The sequence below is a fragment of the Oryza glaberrima genome, chromosome 1 (assembly GCF_000147395.1).
Source record: "Oryza glaberrima chromosome 1, OglaRS2, whole genome shotgun sequence".
In the NCBI taxonomy this organism is placed as follows: domain Eukaryota; kingdom Viridiplantae; phylum Streptophyta; class Magnoliopsida; order Poales; family Poaceae; genus Oryza; species Oryza glaberrima.
The window spans coordinates 21,774,526-21,800,392 of record NC_068326.1 but is presented as its reverse complement, the minus strand read 5'-3'; the positions used below and the strand labels follow the sequence as shown (position 1 = coordinate 21,800,392).

General features: G+C 41.6%; 1 protein-coding gene across 1 annotated transcript; it reads left to right on the top strand.

Annotated features, from left to right (window-relative positions):
* Positions 1–19,344: 19,344 nt before the first annotated feature.
* LOC127785802 (probable inactive receptor kinase At2g26730) lies at positions 19,345–25,519 on the top strand. The gene is made up of 2 exons (XM_052313194.1): positions 19,345–21,118; positions 24,492–25,519. Exons 1-2 carry the CDS (start codon positions 19,729–19,731, stop codon positions 25,154–25,156), a joined length of 2,055 nt encoding a protein of 684 aa, XP_052169154.1. The 5' UTR covers positions 19,345–19,728; the 3' UTR covers positions 25,157–25,519.
* The last annotated feature ends 348 nt before the right edge of the window (positions 25,520–25,867 follow it).

Here is a 25,867-nt window from a genome sequence, read left to right as displayed (position 1 = left end):
CAATCAATCATCTCTATGATTGCCTCTAGGACATATCACTAACACTATGAGCCGACCACATATATGATTTCCATCCTATCCATCGAGTTGATCAAGCAAGAACATACTTGCGCCTCTTGTTCTTGCCCGATCAGCTAGAGGAGGTGTGGTTTTGCTCCCTTTTTTTTTTTTGGTTGGAGATTAAAGCCTGCAAGGTAAATATTCATTATTTCTCACTTCATTCCTCTCTTACTTTATGATTTGAATTACCATGTGCTATGTATGCATGTAAAATTATGTGTTGTTTTTAGAGATAATTCTTATCTTTTTTGTGTCCATTAATCTCATTAGATCTATTCTCGATTGACATGCTAAATTTGAATTAATGTTTTCTTCCATATGTAGGATCGAATCACTAGAACTAAGCTAGCCAGAGATAGGTGAATGGTTGGTGTACCCAAAAAATCAAACTTTTTGCAGAATTAAAAGTTGCCCTCGAATCGATGTAGATCGGTCTGACCGGAGTAGTCCTGTCAGTCTGACCGCGCCTATGCCACCGGTCTGACCGATCTGGATCACTTGGTCCAACCGCCTAAAATCGCCTCTGCCTCCTGACGCTGCCGCCGGTCTGATCGATGTGATGCCACCGGTCTGACCGTCGTGATGCCGCCGGTCTGACCGCCGGTGTTTCGTCGGTTAGACCGCCGAACCCGAGCAAACACAAATCGAAGAAGATCTCTCAAAGTAAATGACAACTTTATTACTTCTCTCTGTGTTTACAAAGTGCAACAACCGCACTCCTCACGAAAATCTCGACTAAACTCGAAACCCTAACTCAACTATCAACTCAATGCTCTCAAAAGCGATACCAGGAGGCCACGCCCTCCCTCTCTATTTATACATGAGGTAGACAGCCTAAAGCTACGAACCCAACTCATACAAGACCAAACTTTATATAACCAATTGTACCAAATTTGGACTCCTTCCAAATTTGACTCCGTAACCCATACGCACACAATATCTCCATCGTATGCCATATGGAATCTTCACCAACCATTTGCATTGAACTCTAGCCTAAGTATACCGCATGATATCTAATCGTCATGGGCGTCGCCTTATCCCCAAGTCGACTCCCGATCCATCACCGGCAATACTCTCCTGAGGCATCAAGTCACCTACATATGAATCAAACAAAGAAACCATATTCCGAGACCAAGCTATCTCCAACTTGACTCATTGTTAGCAAACAATAGTATTACATACATATAGTATCTATCTAAGCCATAAACATGAAACAATCACGGATATCCAAACAAACAACCCGCAACCGAAACCGACACAGAGTCGGCTGGTCAGACTACGGGCTGGCCGGTCTGACCGCTCGGTATATGCCGGTCTGACCGGCAGCACTTGCCCGGTCTAACCGGTCCCGACAAAACAGTAGTCCCTGTTCACCATCTGGAAATCAATCATCTCCAAAATCACTTCGCCAATAATCTTCAAATATCAAAACCAATAATCACATATGCCAATTGTTCATCACAAAATAATAATCAAACACACTTTGATTTTACGCCATATCTATGCTATCACCGTTAGTCAAATGTTAGTCAAACTCCGTTAAGGACAAGAAATTGTTTGTCTTTTCGTTATCCCATATCCCGTAAGTGGTAACCTCAAAATATTTTTTTTCTAGCATATGTGGCATGAGTAATAGCATAACAAAATTGCAGAGAATTCCTATGTGGTGGAGATGGTACTATTGGGCAAACCCAGTTGCCTGGAGCCTCTATGGTCTGACTTACATCGCAGTTAGGGGATCGGGATGGCATGCGAACCCATAAGGGCATTCCTTCTGCGGTACTTTGGTTTCGAGATGGGCTTCTTGAAGCATGCCGCCATGGCTGTTCTTGGCTTCAATCTCCTTTTTGCTCTCATATTCGTAGTGTCCGTGAAAGTGCTCAACTTTCAGAATAGATGAACATCATTGACCATCTCCCCTCTTTCATGTACTTCCTGGGCATGTTAGCCCTAAAATCTAAAGAAGAAACAATCTTCTTGTCTTGAACGAGAGCTAGTCTATCTTTTCAGGCCAACTTGTGTTGCAAAGATACTTGCTTTACTTGCACAGCATTTCGGATTGATTTAGTGTTCCAGGACGCATCAGATTATGGAATACATCAACATTTGCAGCATCCACGAAAACGTACACAAACAGTTGGTGATACTTAATAAAAATGGGAGAAATTAACATCCAAGGCTCCAAGCCACTGAATTAGATCAAGGGAAGGGTTTCTTTGCATCCTGTTTGGCGATGGCCCAATGTGAAGCCAGGAACAAGCCCAACATCTGGTGGACTTTGGCCTTCGGAGAATGATTCGTTTTTCTGGGCTGCATCTAAACTTTGAAGAGATTTTTTCCCCTTCTTTTCTTGACCTTGAGATTTTTTTTGAAACACATTACAATCGCAGTCGCTTACAACGCGCGCGCACACTCACCACTATAAAGGCACACATGCACACCCTACGCCTATGACACAGTCGCTCATAACACGCGCACACTCACCTATATAAAGGCACACATGCACACCCTATCCCTATGAACACCCCTGGAAGACTGAGCCAACATATATTGAGATTAATGAAGTCGCCATAGACATATCGCTATCAACGTGTATGTCACTTACCACTAAAAGAATAAATAGCCGTAAATGCGAGCACCTGTATCAAGTCTAAAACTTGAACCAGTTGAACTATACTCTGAAAAGCTAGCTATTGAGACTTTTTTTTAAGGGGAAACATTACTTAAGGAAAGTAGTTTTTCTCATCTTCTAGATTTAGGGTTATCTTCTAAAATTTGTAGGTAGTAATTGTAAAAAAAAAACTAGAGATTTTACAGAAACTACATGTGTTATAGGATTCCTCAAAAGGGGTTCAATTTCTAATTTTTTTTTCTTTGCGAGGAAAAGGGTTACAAGATTTAGATTTAGGGTGAGTTTGAGGAGAAGAAGATTGGGAAGATACGTAAAACGAGGTGAGCCATTAGCGCATGATTAATTAAGTATTAACTATTTTAAATTTAAAAAATGGATTAATATGATTTTTTAAAACAACTTTCCTATAGAAAATTTTGCAAAAAAACGCACCGTTTGATAGTTTTGGAAACGTGCGCGCGGAAAACGAGGTGTTTTCTCACCCTATCTCACACGAACGAACACAGCCTTACAGCTCTTGCTTATCCCTTCCTAAGCATTCTCCCCTTGTCTAAATAAAAGGATTTTTTTTATATGGCAGTAGATTATAATTTGGTAGTGCAACAACTTAGGCTCTCATCGGATGGCCTAATCCGCCAAAGAAAAAGCTAAATTTTGAATTTTCAAGTTTAATTTTGAGATTGATTTTGAGATATTTTCAATGTAGTTTCTTTTTCAATATTGACTTTTAAGTCACTAAGAACACATTTATAAAAGTTTTACCTACAAATTCATTTTTATTTCCTAATAAGCCATTTTGGCTTATTAGGAAATAAGCCAAACGATGGGACCTTTACAATTTCGGTACAGTTTAGTCGTAAAGGTCTGACGGCTCATGTTTATTTTGCGGTTGAAAAATCATGGCCGAATAATGCCAGTGAAGAATCAAGCATAAATCATGGCCTCATGGGTGCAACAACTATCCAGCCTTCTTGTGTTGTGAGACAGATTTTTGCATCATACAGTTAGGTGTTCAGCCAACCTAACTTTGAGAGCTCGATTGAATGTGTGCTTTTTCTATAACATAGTATGATTCTTCTGTCCTCTAAAGGAACATCCGTTCTTTTCCCTTTTATTTTTTTTTGAATAAATTGTATTTTGTTGTACGGCACACGGGGTACACAGATGCACCTAACAGTCTATCTATCAATCAACTATGGCTGGTTATTATACATACATGGTGTGCTTAGCTAGAGCAAAATATAACCACCGCCGTCCAAGGTTAGATCGCCAAATTAAGTGACGGAATTCCACAAAACTGATCACAAAACAGACCAAGCGTACGTATAATCCGTACTCCCTCTCTCGATCGGTCATAAAAACATGTACTCCCTCTGTTTTTCAAGCCATTCATATTAGAATTAGAATTTTGACCACCGATTAGATCATTAGACTAAACTTAACAAAAGATTTACTATTATATCTAAGTACATGGTACACTTTAGTAACATAAAATTATTTTAAGTATTTTTAAATATTTTTTAAAAAGATAAATAGTCAAATTTTGGAAATGAATAGTATCCGTTGTCATTTATTTAAATATGAAGGGAGCATCTTTTCGGCATTGACGGGTATCCAGAATATAATTTTGACCATTGATTTCTACACAATAAATACTTACAAAATCTGACATAATAATATTATGAAAGTACAAATTTGAACACATAAGTTTCACACGCCCAGTCTAAATATTTGAAAAGATATATTCGGCACACTATGTATGTTTTTTTTTATGTTCTAACATAGTTGGATCTAGGGGTGATCATGGGAAAAAATATTAACCCAATTTATATATATGCATATATAAAAATACTTTTGAAAAGAAAACAAAACTCTTTTATTGATATATTTTTTGCGGGGTCTTTTATTGATATATTATGATGCATATTTCATCAATTCATACTTCTAACTTTGGTATGTTTAGGGTATTTAATAAAATTATATAAATTTGATCAACTATATAAAAATATATGATACATTGCGTTTTAAACGAGTTATTTGCCCAGTTTGCTACTAGTACCATGAGCTAAGATACAACAAGTAAAAGTCTTTCGCGTGGCGCGTGACTCCTGTGTCGTGAGAAAGTCGTCATGGCATCTTGCTCTGTCTGTCCGTAGTGAATCTCCCCGTCTTTACGCTCGGATCGATCGGTTTCCGTTTTCTCTGGCCCATGCCAACGCACCCAGCAGTCGTACTGTCGGCTGAAAAATAGCAATTTTCCATGTTGACCAACTTGTCGACTATAAAAATATTTGGTCATTCTGGCAAGGAGATGCTCTCCCCTACCCACCGGTTCATATTCATAACCTGCTTTTTCTTTAGAGTATTTTGTTTATAACATGCTTTTGTGATAGATTATGGCTATGTTTAGTTCACACTGAAATTTAGAAATTTGGTTGAAATTAAAACGTGTGGCTGAAAAGTTGTGTGTATGAAAGGTTTGATATGATGGAAAGTTGGAAGTAGAAAAAAACTTTGGAACTAAACAGGGCCTATATATGGGTGAAGTTTGTAGGTGACCTAGCTAGGCTGCTAGCTATATTTTGCTTCTGAGCTTTGTTTGGGGTCATATAATGTCTAAACGTCACCGAAGTACTACCTGAGTCTTAAATATTTGATGTTGGCTAGTTCAATTTTAAACTAACTAACGTCAAATAAAAAGTAGAGGGAGTATATAAGAGATAGTATATTTGTTTTATATGTGATGTAGTTCTTGTGTCCCAGATTAAAATAGAAGATATGTGTCTTTTAAGAAAAAAGACCAGAAGTTAAAACTTTACAAAAGTGGTATAATTGGATTTGTATTTAAAAGTATTTTCTATGATATTAATTCCACAGTCGTTGATAATATATTACGAAAGAAATTCATATCATCAGGATTTTTTGCACTACCGCTAATACAGTAATAGCCACTTACTCCCTCCGTTTCACAATATAAGTCATTCTAGCATTTCTCACATTCATATTGATGTTTAACATCAATATGAATGTGGGAAATGCTAGAATGACTTACATTGTGAAACAGAGGAAGTGTATATATATATATATATATATATATATATATATATTAAATTTGTTTGGTGCTCCATGGTGTCCAGGCACCATTGTTGAAATTGAGTATATACCCAATTCAAATGAGTATGAAACTTTTTCAATTACTTAGATATTAACATTAACTACTTTACTAACTAGTTCAAAGCAAGTTTGAACTGAATTTGAACTTGTTTTTGTTAGATTTTGATTCTAGGTATATAGCATCCATACATATAATTAGTTAGGTATGTAATCATGGATTGTGAAATAAAGTTAAATTTAAGTTGTTTTGTTGATAGGTATAGGTATGAATCGAATTATTATAACTAGGTATATACTCACAATATGAAAATTTTGAAAAATTTGAGTGATTTTGTGCATTTGATACCATGGTGCCCGGGCACCATGGTGCCCCATATAAGTGTCCTCTATATATATATATATATATATATATATATATATATATGAACCTGGAAGAACCTGTCAATGACGGTTCTTGCATCCACGCGATACTGGATAGGATCCAATTCCATACGATTGATATGGAATATATATACTTATTTGATGTTGTATGGAAATGCCACAAATGATACCTTAATCTTTAAAGGATCGATTGAGTGGTTTGAATCTATTACAACTGTTTGTTTTCATAAATAAGATGTTATAGTTTATGCCCCTATCTTTTTGAACGAATAGTTTATGCCCCTATCATGGCTGATCTGAATGAAAATAACATATAAGGATGTAGTACTAGAAGACAATGATATGAGAGAAAAAAGAAACAGATATGCCAATCGCAATGCCCTATTCCTCAAAGTGGTAAGTTCTAGCGTGATTGATTATTAATTCCACAAACCAAACCAAACCAAACCAGCCGATCATTTCACCATAGACGAATCCATCCTAGAACAGGATGTCACCTAGCCAAAAACACCTAATTAAAACGCCTTTTAGGCGCGCGCTGCCCGTACTTAACCCCCATGATTGCGCCACTAAACACATGGGCCGATCGAGATGCTTCTTTTGCAGTTGCAGGCCGTAGTAGTACAACCGAAGAATCCAAGTACTCCAGATAAAGTGCGGTTTAGGTCCAACTTAATCGCGATCGATATATTTATTCGGTGTGATTAAGAAAACCACCAACCTAGAGATGCTACTGCTGTCGTCACATAAATGGATGTCTTGATAGATTAGTTAATGCTTCGATCAGCTGGCAGCATATAAAGATCGCAAAACCAATTTCTCCTGCCTTTTACAGGAGATCGCCAGAATTGATTTTGAGTCTGCTTGTTTAGAGTAGAGGCGTCAATCAATTTCAATTTAAATTTTCGTCTTTTTTAATTAATTTAAGGGTATTTTTCATCGTTGTGTTGCTCAGTCTAGATCGCTAGAAATAGGAGTGTAAAAGTTTTGTCCTGAAAATAGTTTCCATTGTTTCGGCACATATGTTCGGTTTATAAGCTACATAACACTTTTGCACTTTTTCTTTAATTCTTTGCAGAAAGATATATTGTAATTCTTTTAAGTAAATTTAACAAAACTACATATACTTTGATCAAATTATCGCAAAACTAAAATTCAAAGTGATGTATCACAAAACTATATATTTAAGGTGGAGTATCATAAAACTACAAATTTAGTAATAAAATTATCATAAAACTACATGTTTAATATCTATCTATTATATACTAAAAGTCCATTAAACTTCCTATAAATGCTCTCAAGCCGCCACGTGAGACTCCTACAAACGCTCCTAAGCCGCCACATGGCATTCTAATAAACCGGTGGACCCAATATTTCTATAATAATAATAATAAATCGCTAGACCTATTATTTTCAACTATTATATTTATCTTTAAAAAAAAATCCCACAACCCACCTCTTCTCCCATAGTCCCACCCTCTCATACGTGCATACGTACGTATATATACATAATCTAAATAGTCGTTGTCACGAGGCGGTGGCGGCAGCGCCGCACGGCGCGGGGCAGAGGGTAGGGACGAGCGCGGACACGACGAGGCCGAGCATGCCGAGCTGGGACAGAACACCGCCGGCGGCGATGGTCCAGAGGCGGCCGGCGAAGGAATCAGCCGTGCCGGTGAAGTTGGTGATGAGGTTCGAGGCCTCCACCAGCGGTAGGTCCAGCTGCTGCGTCAGGTACGCGTGATCATGTTCGTGTTGAAGCCGGCCGTGGCGAACCTGTCACACACATCGTTCGCTACATTGGCAGAGTAGTGTGTATTTTTTTATTATACTTAAAATTTTATATATGTAAATCATAGATACATAGATTTATCCAGATTAACATGTCCAACATCCGTGATGACGTGATGAGGTAAGATGAATAATTTGGTTAGTTGGACTATGCATAATATGCTAGGTTATCTAAATATTCAATGGTTAGAAATGATGGACTACCGAATTAAGTAAAAATTGAGAGTCATATATTTGTTTTTTCTCATAACTTCTACTATTTTTTTTCTTATTTGTATCCCTATACTGTACACATATTTATAATTTCCTATGAGGAATTATCCGTAGCTATGACCAATCGATGTCTGCCATCAAATAATAAAGTTATTATATTTTTTTTCTACATAAATCAGTAGAACCATTAATTATATATGGTTGTATATGTAATGTCTTTTATAACTTAGGCCATATTTGTTTAATGGGGCTAATCCATTAGGCCCTCCATTTTAGTCCCTAAGAATCCAAACAGGGTGACTAAAAGTGCATATTGGAACTAAAATCCATTAATCCCTCTTGAAGGTACTTATAGGGACTACAGTGACAGCCTCTTTCTTCTTTCTCGCTCAGAGCACATGCCTTTAGTCTTTTTTAAATCCTTGGATCCAAACAGTAAGCGACTAAACTTTTTAGTCTAAGGACTAAATGATCCCAATAGGCCTAAGTTTTTTCTCTTTCCATATGAAACTTCAAGAGTCATGTCTTAGGTACCATAAGTTACCAACCCCAATCTTCAATAGGTAATTTTATAAATAAAATTTAAATTCATTTTGTAATGCTAATGAAGAAAACTCATGAAAAACAATCACAGTTTTGAAACATTTTAGATATTATTTCGCTGGTATACCGTCCCTATAAGTTTCTCAAATTCATCCTACATACGGTACATGCTCGCGCGAATGCGCGGGCTACCTTCCTAGTTAATATAATTACAAAACATGAAAGTTGATAACTCAAATGTAGGATTTAGACCTCCAAAATATATAGTTTTGATATAATTCTATTATTATAAATCTATAGTTTTGCGATACTTAGTTTTAAACCTATAGTTTTATTATTGCACAACCGTCTAGATTTCAGTATGAGACATTTAATTCCAATATTATGTATATTGAGTTATATATGCACCAAATAGTTTAACACAAATTAGACCTAATAAGATAAAGTTGACAATTCAAATATAGCCAGTGTTCGCCTAGATAATAGTCTGAACAAACCAAATCACGTCTAGAAGCTTCGAGACTGTCTAGGCCACACACTAGACAACATCGAGATGAGTGTAGATCATAAAACTATCGTTTAGACTATGGTAGGCAATGAGCTAATGCATTTTTTATGTGACCGGAGTTGAAATTTTCTATCCCACCCAAAGCTCATATGGCTTAGGGTTTTGACCCCATTCCAAACCCCTCCCCCTGCTCTAAGTCACTCGCTACCCTATAATCATGTCGCCTCTCCTCTACTAGTCACCATCTTGGATCTTGCTGAATTGCTTCGATGACCTCTCTTCGACCCATGGCTCTACACAAGTGACTACACCGTACCTATCACCTTATTATTAAATTTTCTTAGGAAGTATACTTATATGTGCCAAAAAAAATACGTATAATATATTGTACAGTATATAATATACTGTACAAGTTTACAATATCGTGTACTCCCTCCGTCCCATAATATAAGGGATTTTGAGTTTTTTCTTGCACTGTTTGACCACTCGTCTTATTCAAAAAAATTTTGAAATTATTATTTATTTTTTTGTGACTTACTTTATTATCCAAAGTACTTTAAGCACAACTTTTCGTTTTTTATATTTACACAAACTTTTTAAATAAGACGAGTGATCAAGCAATAAAAAAAACTCAAACTACGTTATATTATGGGGACGGAGAGAGTAGTTACTTAACAATATACCAACGTGAACCCTGAATTATACTCTATGTAGTCCATCGATGGTACCACCCTGTGGCTCATCATGATGTGTCTTAATTTATCGTGTTATGGATTAATGTGCTGTACTAGCTATGCTAGGAGCTCGTAGAAGCTAGCGTAGATCGAGCCGTCCGTCGTTGGCCCATGTGTGCGAATGTACAAATGATACTCGATAACAACACGCGCGCGACGATCTCTCGGCCGTCCGATCGGGCATCAACCGATTGGATTTGGAGGGGTCCGTCCGACCGGCCGGCCGGCTACATGGTGCGCGGCGGGCCGACGAGCTGAGAGCTAGCGAGTATAACTGCGAGCAGTGGCGGCGAATAAAGTGGCGGTTGGGGGGGTGGCCGGCTCGATCGCTGTGGAACGACTCCCCCACGCACCGCACATTGGCACATGCGTGCATCGCAGCTGACGGATCACGGGATCACGGATGGCGGATGAATTGTGGGATTTTGTCCTATCAATCAATGGGGACGCGTTGATTAGGGCTAGATCGTGCTACAGTACTTGCAATGCCTTCCTTTTCTCTTTTTAGTTTTAAGATGGATGTTCCCTATTAAAAAAAAGACAAAATTGATTATATAGCATAAAAAATTCACGTTTTTTTTTATAACATCAAAAGATACCGGTTACCTAAAGTTCACCCCGTTCTAGCTAGTAAGATGTAAATTAGATGATTATTTCCAATGTTCATATGTGATCTTTTGTTTTTCGAGCTAGTCATATACTGTGCCAAGCAAAATTCTCTCAGTTATAAATATATGGCGTTTCAGATACGATTTTATGAGCTATTTTAAATGGCAGCCATTAATTTTGTGTTAGAGAAAGGCTCCGCGTCGAGTGGGGGGAATTACCACATGGTTAATTGAGTATTACCTATTACAAACTTTAAAAAATAGGTTTATTTGATTTTTAAAAATAGATTTAAACTAAGAATTTGAAAAACTATTGATGGTTAAAGTTTTGAAGTTTAACCAAATCTTTGAGACTAGCATGAGTAATAACATTGATGCACAAAAAAGAAAATCTTAAAAACAAATAATTGATGTCATTTTAATTAATCAAATATTAACATTTTTTATTTGTTTGTAAGTTAAACCTTTTTATATTTGAGTGAGCATAAAGTCTAAGGGCATTATGGAGAAGTACAAGGAAAGCTGATTTCTCACTTGGTGAGTTGCGGCGAGAAGAAATCGATGCTACGAGAGAAGATGGTAATTAAGGGCATGTCAAACACTCGTGCCTTGGGTATGTAGTGGTGGACTGAGGTTGACGGCACCAAATCGACCTGTACCAAATGCAGGTCGGCTAAGGGCGAAGGTAGAACGAAATATAGGACTTTTCAACTAAGTTTAGACTGATGCAGATATTTATGTTTTATGCTAAGAGAGTGTGCATATAATGAAAATAAATAAACTTTAGAAAAAAAAATCTTAACCAGGTTCATGGGTAACCCCTTCTTATAATGTGTTAATGTGGTTCGGTCTTAGAGGTGGGCAGCGTTAAGGGCATCCTCAATGTTTGTTGCAAAAATAGATAATAAGGTGGGCTCATGTAAAATGGTAATAATAGATTGAAAATGCACCATAATATATATGTGTAGAGTAGGTAATAAGGTGTGACCCATCTGAAAAAACTCAAACATGAGCCATACCACAATTAAAAAATAGATAGGACCCACCATAAAGTGCTATATAACTTAATGGTAAGCTTTGACTTGGTAGTAGTTATTTACTATTACTTCCACGATGTATCCTACCTAGTAGCTAGTAAGAATATTTTAATCCCTAATACCCACTTTGCAACTAGATTGTGGATGCCCTAAAAATCGTGTATCATCGTGACACTGTAGATCAGAGTTGATAATACATATAAGACTTGTAGGGGCCTCCGTCATATCAGCAGGAAAACCCGCATATGACAGCGTTCACTCTCCGAAGACTAGTAGGAGGATACATTGTGGTTTCTATTTAGAAATGCCCTGAGAAGAGGATCTCTCAATCCTCTGCAGTCGACTGCACCATGTCTTTGTCATTAACATGTGGGCCTGATGATATATCAGGCTTATATGTCAGTGACAAAAGCACGGTGGTGCAGTGACTGCAAAGGATACTAATCCCTGAGCAGAGGGGCTCTTGGCCCTGGCAATGGCAGCAATGCGTAGCACATACTTCCTCCGTCCAAAAAAAAGGCAAACCCTGGGTTTCCATGTCTAACTTCGACTGTCCATCTTATATGATTTTTTTTATAATTCATATTTTCATTGTTGTTAGATGATAAAACATGATTAATATTTTATACATGACTTGTCTTTTTATTTTTTTTATACTTTTTTCAAATAAGACGGACGGTCAAACGTTGGGCACGTAAAACAGGGTTTGTTTTTTTTCTGACGGAGGGAAAATAGTATAGCATAGGTGGTTGTGGTCCTCATCATACTAGTTGCCTGGTAGGCTGGTAGTAGGACCAGGATACACTAGCCAACAATTTCTTCACAAGTTCGCTTCAATCATTGTACCGTCCATCTTATTGGTTCTACTGTTCTTAGTGCCGGTTTAGCTCGATGATGGTCACGCACCTTGTGCCTGGTAGATAATATCAACCGTCTTCATAAGTTCATTTTGCCAAAATTATAGTATATTGGACTGATTAGTTCGTGTTTAATGTATAGTTACTCCATGTACAGTGTATATATGCTGCAATCCTTAGCTGATAACAAGTGGAGTTTTGGTTCGATCAATTATCAAGTGACTTGCCTTGCTGGCTTCGTCGCCTTATCAAATCATACAAGTGCATGAGTGATTAAGCCGCGTTAGAATAATGGCACGTCCGCGAATTGAAGGAGATCGATCGTACTCTCCATGCATTGCTTATATATATATTTGCATGCATAATATAGCAAGCTGGTGCATGATGAGACCACATGACAATGCGTTGGGGATAACATTGAGAAAACGTAGCTTTTCGAGGCATTTTGAAAAATTAAACGTGATCTCCTCGCTTTAGCCAAGCACGCTGCCCTGATAGCCAATTATTCGGCTTCGCTGAGATTCATCACGCTGGGAGATCCCCATCAGTATTCGCAAAGATTAGATTATTATATATAGCCTCCGAACAAATCTATCAAATTACAATTTGCTAATTATTGATTTCAGACATTAGGATTTTAGTTATGAAATACTAGTATGATACTAAATTGAGAGCCAAAGCAAATATGACTATCCATATAGACAGACCAAAATTTAACTAATTAGGTTAGATAATTATTAATTTTTTAATTGATTGCTATGGGCCTGTTTGGTAAGCCAACCTGCAGCTTTTTCGGTTGTACAGCGCAGCCACAGCCGAACGGCTGAAGCGCTGCAGCGGAGGGTGCCCCTAATGGGCGGGTGATTGATCCCAGCGATCAACCCACCCCTCCCCCCCTATATTCCTCTCCCTTCTCTCCTTTCATCATAAATTTCAAAAAAACAAAGTTAGTAAAAAAATTAGAAAAAAATCTAAAATACTCTCATTTAGGGATGAAAACGGTTGGAAACGATCGGAAAACAGCCTCAACCATTTCCATAATCATATTTTTCTCGGAAATGAAATTGAAAACGGTAAAGCCAGAAACGAAAATGATATCGGAAATATCGGAAAACCGGAAACGGAATAATACGGACAGAAACATGTCGGTACATATCAAAAACCGGTAAAGAAACATTAAACTATAGAAAACATATATTTAATTTTACATAAGTATGTTATATGTTCAAATAAATTCAAGCTATACTATATAAATTATAAATTAACTCCATTTTAGCCCTCAAGTTAGGGATTTAATTGAAGAGTCAATCAAACTCTAAACTATGGGTCAAGTAGAGACATGCCCAGGGCATCCACAATGTGAAGCAAAAGTAGTCCATAGGCAATATTATATTCCATTCAGCTACCTATTACTATTGTGCAACTGGTCCATATAGAGAAAATAACAAAAGGTATCCATAAGCATATGGACTACCCATATGGAATAAATAATACTATCTATCTTTATTTCTCTCTCATTTCCTAATGCAACATTGTATCTATATATATTGTGGAGATTGCTATAGTTAAAGTCCTTTTATGTGAGTCCCATTTATATGGATCACTTTTGCCATATACATTGGTGATGCCCATTTGATTGAAGAGTCAATCAAACTCTAAACTGTGGGTTAAGTAGAGACATGCCCTATAAATATCAACATATTTAGAAATACGGTAATTACTATATTATAAGAAACGGTAATTTCCATAAGAATACGATAAATACGGAAATGATCAGTATAACAGCAAAACCATTTCTGTTTCCATTTCCATATTTTATCGGTCGATTACCATTTCCGTTTGGCTTGGCCGGTAGAAAGTCGGAAATGAACACCGGTCGACCGGGAATTTCCGTTACCATTTTCACCCCTACTCTCATTCATGTGCATAGACTTTATATCGTAAACTTTGCATGCATAAACTTTATGTATAGAAATATTCTATATATAAAATATTTGAATCCAAATTTGAATTTGAATCGAGTATATAAAATTTTGACTTATAAACATTCGCTCTACAAACTTTAGGTGGATAAACTTTAGATGTGTAAACTTTAGGTGTATAAACTTACTAAAAAGAGGAAAATAATGCACGCATAAACTTTATGTATAGAAATATTCTACAAATAAAATATTTGAATCCAAATTTGAATTTGAATCGGGTATATAAACTTTTGAATTATAAACATTCGCTATACAAACTTTAGGTAGATAAAATTTAGATGTGTAAACTTTAGGTGTATAAACTTACTAAAAGAGAAAAATAATACGGTGACAAAAAAAAGAAACCAGGTGGGAAGGGGAACCGGTTGCCACCGATCGCGTGGGGCGATCATTCGCCTGTTAGGATTTTCGTGCAGCGGATGGCTATTGTAGTAACGTTGTAATAAGCTTGTCCTGCTGCAGACCTGTAGTTACTGTGCTGTTGCAGCGCAGATGCAGGGCTGCAACAGCTAGTTCTGTCGAACAAGCCCTATGTTACTTAAATTGAGAGTCCAAAACTAATGCATTAACTAATTCTAAAAATTGGATTTAATAAATCTTTGAAAATCAATCTAAAAGAAACTCTGGACCTGAGATATGATGAAATATTTAGGGAATAATGCCTATTGACTAAAAATAATTATTAGATGAATTTAGTGAAATAATTTGTCGACAATAAAGAGGATGCGTGAGGATCTAGTCCCAATAATGCGAGCAACATCTTATGATCATTACTTTTATCATTTCAACGGAAGAACCTGTGCTAAAACTCTAATCATGAATTGCTGTATTTACACACTTAGTTTTCATAAATGTGGTACTCTTTGTTCGAGTAAATAGTGTCCATGGTGCACAAAATTGTATTTAAGTGCAAATAGGTGCTATAGCTTAAAAAGAACACGAATGCAACAGGTTGCAAAGTCCTTGAAAATTACAACCAAAATAGGCCACCCAAGCAAATTGGCGCTCTCAAACAAGTTTGGAGCTTCTGTGTAAAAACGATGCTTATCTTCACAAGTCCTCAATTGCAAGCTAAGTGACATTTCAATCAGCAACACCCCCCAAAACTATTAGCTGTTGAGGGCCCCTTTGAATCGCACGAATGAAATTCTCTAAAATTTCTATCTTTTTCTTCCAAATCAAAGGAACCCTAAAAGTTTGGTTGTACGAGATTACCATGTTTGTTTCAGGTGTGGGGGAGCTAGTTGAGATGAAAGTTTAGGGCCCCTTTGAAATAGAGGATTAGTAAAGGAATTTTGGAGGATTCATTTTTATAAGGATTTTTCTTTTCTATAGAGGCCTTTGATTCGTAGGAAGAGGATAGGAAAATTTTCATAGGATTGCATTCCTATGGTCAATTACATAGAAAAACAAGCAAGAGATTAGACCTCTTGTGAAACTTTCCTTTATTAAGTGTTTCCTGTGATGTAATCAAAGGGCTTTTCTCTCTGTCTCCTGTGTTCTTAATTCCTACAGAATTGGAAAAACATACTACTTCAATCCCTACATTTGTCCTGTTCATGTGATTTTTCTATCATGTGTTTTAAAGAGGGCCTTAGCATTTTGTTTCTCTTTTTTAGGTTGTCGCTAATGTTTTTCTTAAAAAAAACCTTATAAGAATTTTGGGTTTGCACTTCTATGAGTTTGCGTACCAAGACTAGGTTTTAAACCATTTTCTTAAAAAAAAACTTCTAGATAGTAGACATGCATGTTATATTTGGTTGTGTAGATATAGAGGTTGGATTTCAATCCATATATTACCTTATTAAAGTAATAGAAAAAATGAGTCTTCATGTTCGTTTTCATGGTCTAGAAACTTATCTTTAACAAATGCTTGTCTCTCCATTCCCTCTTGATTTAGTTAAATAATGCCGTGGGTATCCTATTTACCTTTTTTTTACCGCATCTTTCAGTAAAAACACGTTCTTACAGTGTCTTCCAGCAAAGAACGTGAATTTTGGGTGTCATGTAATAAATTTTGCCAAAGAAAATTAAGCAGAGTTCACATGGTAGTAGAACAGTTTTTTTTTCTTTTTAAAGGAAAAACATAGTAGTGGAACTTAGTAGTTTGAAGAAAAAAAACACATACACACAATCGGTACTGGCAATCGCACAGGTCGCGGCACTATATTAACCCCCACGTTGATTCTTACAAATACGGACCTCGGTCGGCTGAAGGGGTAATTTGCCCCTGTCCGGACGTCGAGAGCGGATTTTCTCCATGTGATGTCCCCGTTTTGTCTGCACGTTTTGCTGCCCCAGAGGAGAGGACAACGCTACGTGCCCGGGGAGATTCCGGTTTTCTGACTCCTGGAACAATGAGAGAGGGCGCTCGCTACATTTTGTCTATCTTTGACCTGACCGCGCAGGAGAGAGCCGCTGCTACACACGTCAGATAAGACGATCAGCATCTGCGTCTGCCACGGTACACTGTTACTAATTGGTTAGACGCGCGAAGCCCATGTAATCTCTCGCTGTCAGGGACAGTATCAATCAACGGTTGCAAAGCAAAGCTAGCTAGCTAAAGCCAGGTGGTGATCGATTCTGTTTGGTTTCTGATCAAGACGCTGGGATTTTTATCAGCGGTTGGGGCTAGCTAGCAGCACGAGAGCGCGCGCGCGCGTACGTGCTCTGGTCGTTGGACGTGCGCCCGGTTGTTCGCTCGCCGCGGTTCGCTCCGCGCGCGACGACGACGGCGACCGGCGATCCGCTTCGATCGAGCGGCCGCCAACTTTCGGCAACTGTACTTAACCGCCGTGGCGATCGAGCTGGCTGTCTGTCTGCGTGTGCCGAGGATTGATTGACCTTGTATGTGTGACTAGGTGAGTGGCAGACTGCTGGTGGCTGTGGCTTGTCAGCTCTGCATGCTCGTTGCTCAGATGATGGGGTTTGTTTGTTTTGAGGGGGTTAAGCGATGGAGATGGCTTAAGATGGGTTTGTTGGTAGTAATTTGGAATTTTGGACCCCCAACGTTTCGCTTTGCTGGAGCGAGAAGCTATTAGGAGGGGGATTCTGTTCTCTGGTTGCCGGGTGTTTTTCAGGGTTGCATCGCTGAAAAAGAATATTGGATGGACACATATTTGTGTGATGCACACTTGTTCAGCACCCGATAGCGTGAGCCGTGGAAGATCCTGTTACAAGGGTCGATCACTTTTTGCACCTGATGTGCTAGCTCTATACAATCCTCATTTAATTCGAAAGCTGCGTTATTAGAGAACTAGTTATACAATTTGTTTGGCAAATGATGCTGTTGCTATCACATTGGCACTCTAAATGAACAGTCTTATTTGTTCATTTATGTGGACGTTTGGAAGTTAAAAAGGACTAATTGAGATCCACAATCTCTTAAAAATAGGTCTTACTACCAGACAGGATTAAATTAAAAACACGCCAATGTATAACTGCAAACGCAAACAAACACTTCTGCTAGAAAGATCTGTAAAGTGTCCGAGTCTGGTGGTATGAAAACGAGATGAACGGAAGCTAATTAGTTTTATTATTAGTCTACATTTAATACTTATAATTAGTGTCTAAATATCCAATGTAATATTAATCTATTATATTATTAAAGGAATAGAAAAAGGAGCCTCCACATTCGCTCTCATGGCCTAGAAATTCTCACATTAATCGAAGAAAAAAAAACAGAGTCCATATAAAAATACAATTTAGAAATAGCTGAAATTCGGAATTAAAAAATAAGGAATATTAGAAGATGAGATTAGAGTCCATATAGAAATACAATTTAGAAATAGTTGAAATTCGGAATTAAAAAATAAGGAATATTAGAAGAGGACACTAGAGTCCACATAGAAATACAATTAGGAAATAACTGAAATTCGGAATTAAAAATAAGGAATATTAGAAGTAGAGTATAGAGTCCATGTAGAAATACAATTAAGAAAATAAATAGAAATTCGGAATTAAAAAAAAGGAATATTAGAAGTAGATTATAGAGTCCATATAGGAATTTAAAACTAACTAAAATTCAGAATAAACATAACAAAATTAAAAGTAGAGTTTTGAGTCCGTATAAAAATACAATTTACAAATAACTAAAATTCGAAATTAAGAAAAACATGGGAAGAGTTTAAAGTCAATATAGGAATACAATTTAGAAGTAACTAAAATTCAAAATTAAAAATTAAAGAATATTGAGAGATGAGTTTAGAGTCCACATAGAAATACAATTAGAAATAATAAAAATTCAGAAATAAAAATAAATAATATTAGAAGAAGAGCCTAGAGTCTATATAGAAATACAATTTACAGAAAATTCGGAATTAAAAAAAATGAAAAGACGAGTCTAGAGTACATATAGAAATACATATAATTTATAAATAACTAAAATTTAATATTAAAAATAATTAATAACTAACACATATATAAAATACAATATGAATATTACACATTTGTAGTTTTGTAAAGTTATTGCAAAATTTAAAATTTTGATGTCATTCTAAAAAATTTGAATAATATAATGAGAAAACATATATGCTATTATATTAGAGAAAATATAATGATGCTTGCCGCGCACCATGCTAATTAAAATTTAATTCATAAATCCAAGCACCACCTTAAACGGAAAAGCTCAAAAACCGATCTCGAATTCTTTTTTCCCCCCGAAAATTCTCCCAGCTCGACACGCACCGACCCGTCCACAACGACACCCCCGTGCTACGCATGCAAACCATGACGCGGAACCGGCACCTGCCGCACCACACCCAGCCCCCTGCCCGCTCACGAGTCACGAATGCAACTATGGCACAATGCGTGTGAGCCACCCGCCCATCCACAAAAACCCAGAAACCAACAAGGGCGCAAGCCCAGACACGGCACAGTGCAGAGCAGAGCGGCGCTTCGCTTCGCTTCGCGCCACTGCGACGCACAGCCACAGCGTCCACAGATCACAAGGCGCGCGCGCGCCGCGCGCCACACGCACACGCCCGCGAGACGCCCAGCGTCACGGGCTTTACCACCACGGCATCGTATGCGCCACTGCCTGCCGATCCGGCCGCGCTGGCTGGCTGCTGTGTAGTGTGTACTCCTACTGCTGCTGCTAGTATAGCACACCACGCCACTGCATAAAACGCTCCCGGACACGCACATTCTCCCGGATTTTCCCACCACTTCTCTCGCTAACCCACAGTGTGGTCGTATCCGCTGCAGTTTGCTAGCTTCACACTCCGATGCCTCCTCGCCCGTAGCCGTGTCCAGCTGCTGTGCGACGCGATGGCCGGCGTCGTGACGAGGGCGGTGGCGGCGGCGGTGCTGGTGGTGGTCGTGGTCGTGGCTGCTGCCGAGCTCGTGGCCGCGGAGCCGCCGCCGAGCGAGCGGTCGGCGCTGCTGGCGTTCCTGGCGGCGACGCCGCACGAGCGGCGTCTCGGGTGGAACTCCTCGACGTCGGCGTGCGGGTGGGTCGGGGTGACGTGCGACGCCGGGAACGCCACGGTGGTGCAGGTGCGGCTCCCCGGCGTGGGGCTCATCGGCGCCATCCCGCCGGGCACGCTCGGCCGCCTCACCAACCTGCAGGTGCTCTCCCTCCGCTCCAACCGCATCCTCGGCGGCATCCCCGACGACGTGCTCCAGCTCCCCCAGCTCCGCCTCCTCTTCCTCCAGAACAACCTCCTCTCCGGCGCCATCCCGCCGGCGGTCAGCAAGCTCGCCGCCCTCGAGAGGCTCGTCCTTTCCAGCAACAACCTCTCGGGGCCCATCCCCTTCACGCTCAACAACCTCACCTCGCTCCGCGCTCTCCGCCTCGACGGCAACAAGCTCGCCGGGAACATCCCCAGCATCAGCATCCAGAGCCTCGCCGTCTTCAACGTCTCCGACAACAACCTCAATGGCTCCATCCCGGCGTCGCTCGCGCGCTTCCCGGCCGAGGACTTCGCCGGCAACCTCCAGCTCTGCGGCTCGCCGCTCCCGCCCTGCAAGTCGTTCTTCCCGTCCCCGTCGCCGTCGCCCGGGGTGAGCCCCGCCGACGTCCCCGGGGCGGCATCCTCCTCCAAGAAGCGGAGGCTCTCCGGCGCCGCAATCGCCGGCATCGTCGTGGGCGCCGTCGTGCTGGCGCTGCTCCTCCTCGTCGCCGCCGTGCTCTGCGCGGTGTCCAAGCGGCGGCGAGGCGCCAGCGAGGGACCGAAGAGCACGACGGCGGCGGCGGCGGGTGCGGGCGCCGCCGCCGCGAGAGGTGTCCCCCCGCCGGGGTCCGGCGAGGGGACGGGCATGACGTCGTCGTCCAAGGAGGACATGGGCGGCGCGTCCGGGTCGGCCGCGGCGGCGGTGGCGGCGGTGGCGGCGGAGCCGAGCAGGCTGGTGTTCGTGGGGAAGGGGGCCGGGTACAGCTTCGACCTGGAGGACCTGCTGCGGGCGTCGGCGGAGGTGCTCGGGAAGGGGAGCGTGGGGACGTCGTACAAGGCGGTGCTGGAGGAAGGGACGACGGTGGTGGTGAAGCGGCTCAAGGACGTGGCGGTGGCGCGGCGCGAGTTCGACGCCCACATGGACGCGCTCGGCAAGGTGGAGCACCGCAACGTCCTCCCCGTCCGCGCCTACTACTTCTCCAAGGACGAGAAGCTCCTCGTCTTCGACTACCTCCCCAACGGCAGCCTCTCCGCCATGCTCCACGGTCAGTCTACTCTCTCTCTCTCTGCGTCACCGCATTGCCATTGCCAAATCGTATTTTGGTCGCTTTCTTGCGCGGGGATTTTTCGACATGAGATCGGCATTACGCGCGAGCGGAAATCACCAAGTCCAAGAAGCGATCGATGAGTGCGTGCGTGCATCGTAGACGCAGAAATCGTCGCGGAATTCGGCGGCATTGATGGGTGTTCGCGAGCAAGGTAGTAGGTAGGAGCAGGAGCCAAAGCCAAAGCCTCCATGGGAGGGAAGAGGAGGACGAAATTCCCTCTCCTCTTTTCCTCGCCATGGCGGCATGTGGACGGTGGCGTGGTGGCTCCCGCGCTTTTCCTTCTTTTTTTTTATCCCTCTCTCTTTTCTCTTTCTCGTTTATTTATTTATTTTTTTTCGCGTCGCTTTTCTTTGATGCGGAAGTGTGTTGTGGGTGTGGAAGGTGGTGGTGGTGGTGCGTGCGAGGGAGTGATGACTGCGAGGTTTGGGCTGTAAAGCGTCCGCGACGGTCTGGTCCATCCCATGCTCGCCTCACGCTGGACCGGTGCGTGCCATCACATTGGCTGCTGCTACTACTCCGATACACTTGCAGCTCTGCTGCACCTGCACCTGCAGTGACGAGTAGTAGTACTCGTAGCGTATCGTGTCGTTGCGATCAAGCCCCGGGACCAGGTTTCACCAAACCGCCGTTTGAGATGGGTTTACCTCCACCCCACGGTTACCGCGATAACCATGTCGTTACCCAAAAAACCGAGCAGTAACCACGAGATATATACGGTTTTGTAAACCCAGAACAAAGTTCAGAAACGCGCAGGTTGCTGCAAATTTGCTACGGGGACCCCCCCCCCCCCCCCCCCGGGGCTCATAACCACCCATTGGCCTGGTAGTTTTTGTACTCTTCGTGGCACCATAGTATCATCATCATCATGGGCACTTGATGCGGAGGGAGAAAAGGTGTAGTAGTAGTGCAGTACTTTTCCTTGGGGTCCCTGGCGTGTGGGGCCCAGCTTTTTACCGTAGAGTAGAGAATGTCTAGTGCCTCTCCACTTAATCCTGTCCTGCTGCCTGTACATCGTGGTACAGTGTACACCCCCTGGGTGTTTAAAGGTGTGTAAAATGTTGCCACGAATTCTAGCTGTGTGCGTGCGTAATGTGTACTGCCGGCCGGCCGGGCCTTCGTGCATAGTAGTGGTTCCCTCGAAGTCAATATATTCTTCAATGGTAGGGCAACGAGGGAGGAGAGTTTTATTTATCCTTGTACGCTTAGCATATATTGTCGTTGGTACAGTCCCCACCTTGCTATGACTTAGGCTGTGTTTAGATCCAACGGTGAAAAGTTTTAGCGTGTTACATCGGATATACGGATACACATTTGAAGTATTAAACGTAGACTAATAACAAAACAAATTACAAATTCCGCCTATAAACTATGAGACGAATTTATTAAGCCTAATTAATCCGTCATTAGCAATTATTTAATGTAGCACCACATTATCAAATAATGGAGCAATTAGGCTTAAAATATTCGTCTCTCAATTTACACGCAATTTATGTAATTAGTTTTTTATTTTGTTTATATTTAATACTCTATGCATGTGTCAAACATTCGATGTGATAAGGTGACAAGTTTTTGCTCGGGAAAAATAGGACCTTAGGGAGTAGCTAGCATGCAAGATTGAGGCGAGTAGAATAATAATGGACAAGTGTATTTAAGTGTGTGAGTTGTCATCATGGACATGGGGCCATGGACGCCTTGCTCGGCTACTACGTGCGCCTTCATGGCTTCGGCGTGGCTTGGCTTGGCTTGGCTAGGCTTCACCAGAATCCGTGAGATTATTGCGGAGCTGTTCGTGCGGCCGGCCGCGACACGGGGTTGACGCCGTGTTGTGGTGTGTGTGTGTGTGTGTTTGCCTCACCTGATCGGGCTCCTTAATTGCCTGCGCTTAAACGTACCCCCAACTCCCTGGAAAACGACGGTTGATAGTTGAATCGATGAACTCGTAAACAGTCGAGGTGGTTGCCTGTTAGTGTCCATCACTGCCTTGGCGTCCTAATCCTCTGGCTCCGTTTCTCCCAGAGAAAAAACAGTTAAAATTTGGAGCTGCAGCCTGTATCAGCTGGAGTGCTGTAGAGCCTTGAGGGTGTTCACAGATGTCAAAGTTGAGAGAATGTGGTTTTTGAGTTGGGTTGGGATCGGACTGCCAGTGGCAACAACTCTGCACTACGGCTTGCTGGTAATTCAGAGAAGGGTCACAGGAGCAATTGCAGTTGCACATGCATGTTCTTGCTCGCCTGGCCTCCAATTGCAGGGTACTATAGCTATAGTAGGTCCATGGCACCGGTCAGTGCTGCCACCCACATATGTGTAACCAGTGCCCTCTGCTACCTGCTCGTCAATGTTCTCCACTACTTGACAAGAGAGTAGAGACCACAGCTTTGCTTTTGGATCTTGCCCAGTGGGTTAGCAAGCTCACTTGCTCATCAGCTCTATTTGCCTAATTGCTCGGCAATGTTTTGAAAACACTTGGCAGAAAAATTCAGTTTTGCACATTTAGAAATGATGATGCATACTCTATTGCTGTAGGATCAGTCGCACCATTGATTTTCTCCTTGCTTTTACTAGACAAGAAGCTAACAATTCGGTGTGTTTGCTGGTCTGTAATGTACTAGGCTACCTAACAGATATGCTTAATTGATGGCCAGATGAACAGCTAATAGTCTATTTATAGTAGTACTTGCTAGGATGCAATCTATGTAATGCACTGATATATTTATTCTCTTCTTTAGTAGACCTACTGAACCAACTATTGCGCTGATTGATTAGTCGTGTGCTTGTTTGTGCTGTCCAACTGTACTTAACCAATGAAGATGTCTTGTCCTCTTGCAATGCATAGCCTGCAACAGTCACCCCATCCCATGCATGCAAGTTAGCACTACATTTTTGTTTAAGACATACTACTTGTTTGTTACTCCCGATTTCTTTAACAGTGACCAACTCTGGACCAGTCCAAGATGAGATTTTTATTCACCCCATCAATAAAAATATCAACCTTCTCTGTCTATCCTTACCAAGAATCCAATACAACAACCAGGAGTATTCTGCGATTTCAACCAAGTGATGGCAGCAAATTTTCTCTTGTGAAGGATCACTAATTATATTTTTTTATTGTTATTTCCTTGCAACATTCACCAAAGATCATGGTGGAATGTAAATGCATTCTTCCATTGGTAATTGGATGGTAGTACTATGGCAGAGTTATTTTCAGTCTTTCATTTTTACAGATACTCATTGCATTAAGTTTGGAGGTGTTTGATTGGAGAATGCCAGAATGTAAATTTCTCACCGGAGTTGTGTTTTCTTTTTTGCCCAGGGAGCCGGGGGTCCGGCAAGACGCCGCTGGACTGGGACGCGCGGATGCGGTCGGCGCTGTCGGCGGCGCGCGGGCTGGCGCACCTGCACACGGTGCACAGCCTCGTGCACGGCAACGTCAAGTCCTCCAACGTCCTGCTCCGGCCGGACGCCGACGCGGCGGCGCTCTCGGACTTCTGCCTCCACCCGATCTTCGCGCCGTCGTCGGCGCGCCCGGGCGCCGGCGGGTACCGCGCGCCGGAGGTGGTGGACACGCGGCGGCCGACGTACAAGGCGGACGTCTACTCCCTCGGCGTGCTCCTCCTAGAGCTCCTCACCGGCAAGTCGCCGACGCACGCGTCCCTGGAAGGGGACGGCACGCTGGACCTCCCACGGTGGGTGCAGTCCGTGGTGCGGGAGGAGTGGACGGCGGAGGTGTTCGACGTCGAGCTGGTGCGGCTCGGCGCGAGCGCGGAGGAGGAGATGGTGGCGCTGCTCCAGGTGGCCATGGCGTGCGTCGCCACCGTGCCCGACGCGCGGCCCGACGCCCCCGACGTGGTCAGGATGATCGAGGAGATCGGCGGCGGCCACGGCCGGACGACGACGGAGGAGAGCGAGGAGGGCGTGCGGGGAACGTCGGAGGAGGAGCGGTCGCGGGGCACGCCTCCGGCCGCCCCGACGCCGTGACGACGCCGGCGGCGGCGGCGGAAGACACCTTCTTGGTCAGGGTAAAGGTTAAAAATTGCATAGGTTCTTTGGCTGCCTGTATGCCAATGCTCTGTTCTTTGCCAATTTTTTTTTCTCTTCTCTTCTCTTCTTCAGTTTCTTTTCCTGGGTATTGTTTTGTTGGATCAAATTGTATTTTTCTCAGGCTTCATTCTTCCAAGTAAATGTATTTTTTTTCTTCTCTTTTTTTTACCTTCATTTCATCGTCTGCCCCCTTTGTGATCATTGTGCCTCATCCTTCTTTCGTTTATGTTGTTCTAGAATTGAGTAATCACATGTTGAGCTGGGAGCAAAGGAATTCCAAAACTAATCATTTCCATGGCCTTTCTATTGTCCATGGCACTACTATAGTGCTCCTCTATCGCAAAAAATATAAAACTTTTTTATGCGATCTCCAATGCAAAACATTACTCCCTCTCTTAGTTCACATTCATCTCTATGATTGGATTTATTTTGGGGCAAAGAGAGTAATATCGTATATTAGTTAAGTTTAACTACTACATCCATTCTAAAATGTATCCATTTTAAAATGTAGCTATTTTTAATAATATGATTTGGTTTAAGATGAAATTATTTCTTCACCTACTATTTTCCTTTCAACCAATCAGTTCACAAGCATTTTTCAATTAATTTATTTATCCACTTTCTTTTTTCAACTAATAATAGCATTCC

Coding starts and splice junctions, on each gene's coding strand:
- LOC127785802 (XM_052313194.1), top strand. CDS start 19,729: ATGGCCGGCGTCGTGACGAGGGCGGTGGCGGCGGCGGTGCTGGTGGTG. Junction 21,119..24,491: donor CCTCTCCGCCATGCTCCACG/GTCAGTCTACTC, acceptor TTTTTTGCCCAG/GGAGCCGGGGGTCCGGCAAG.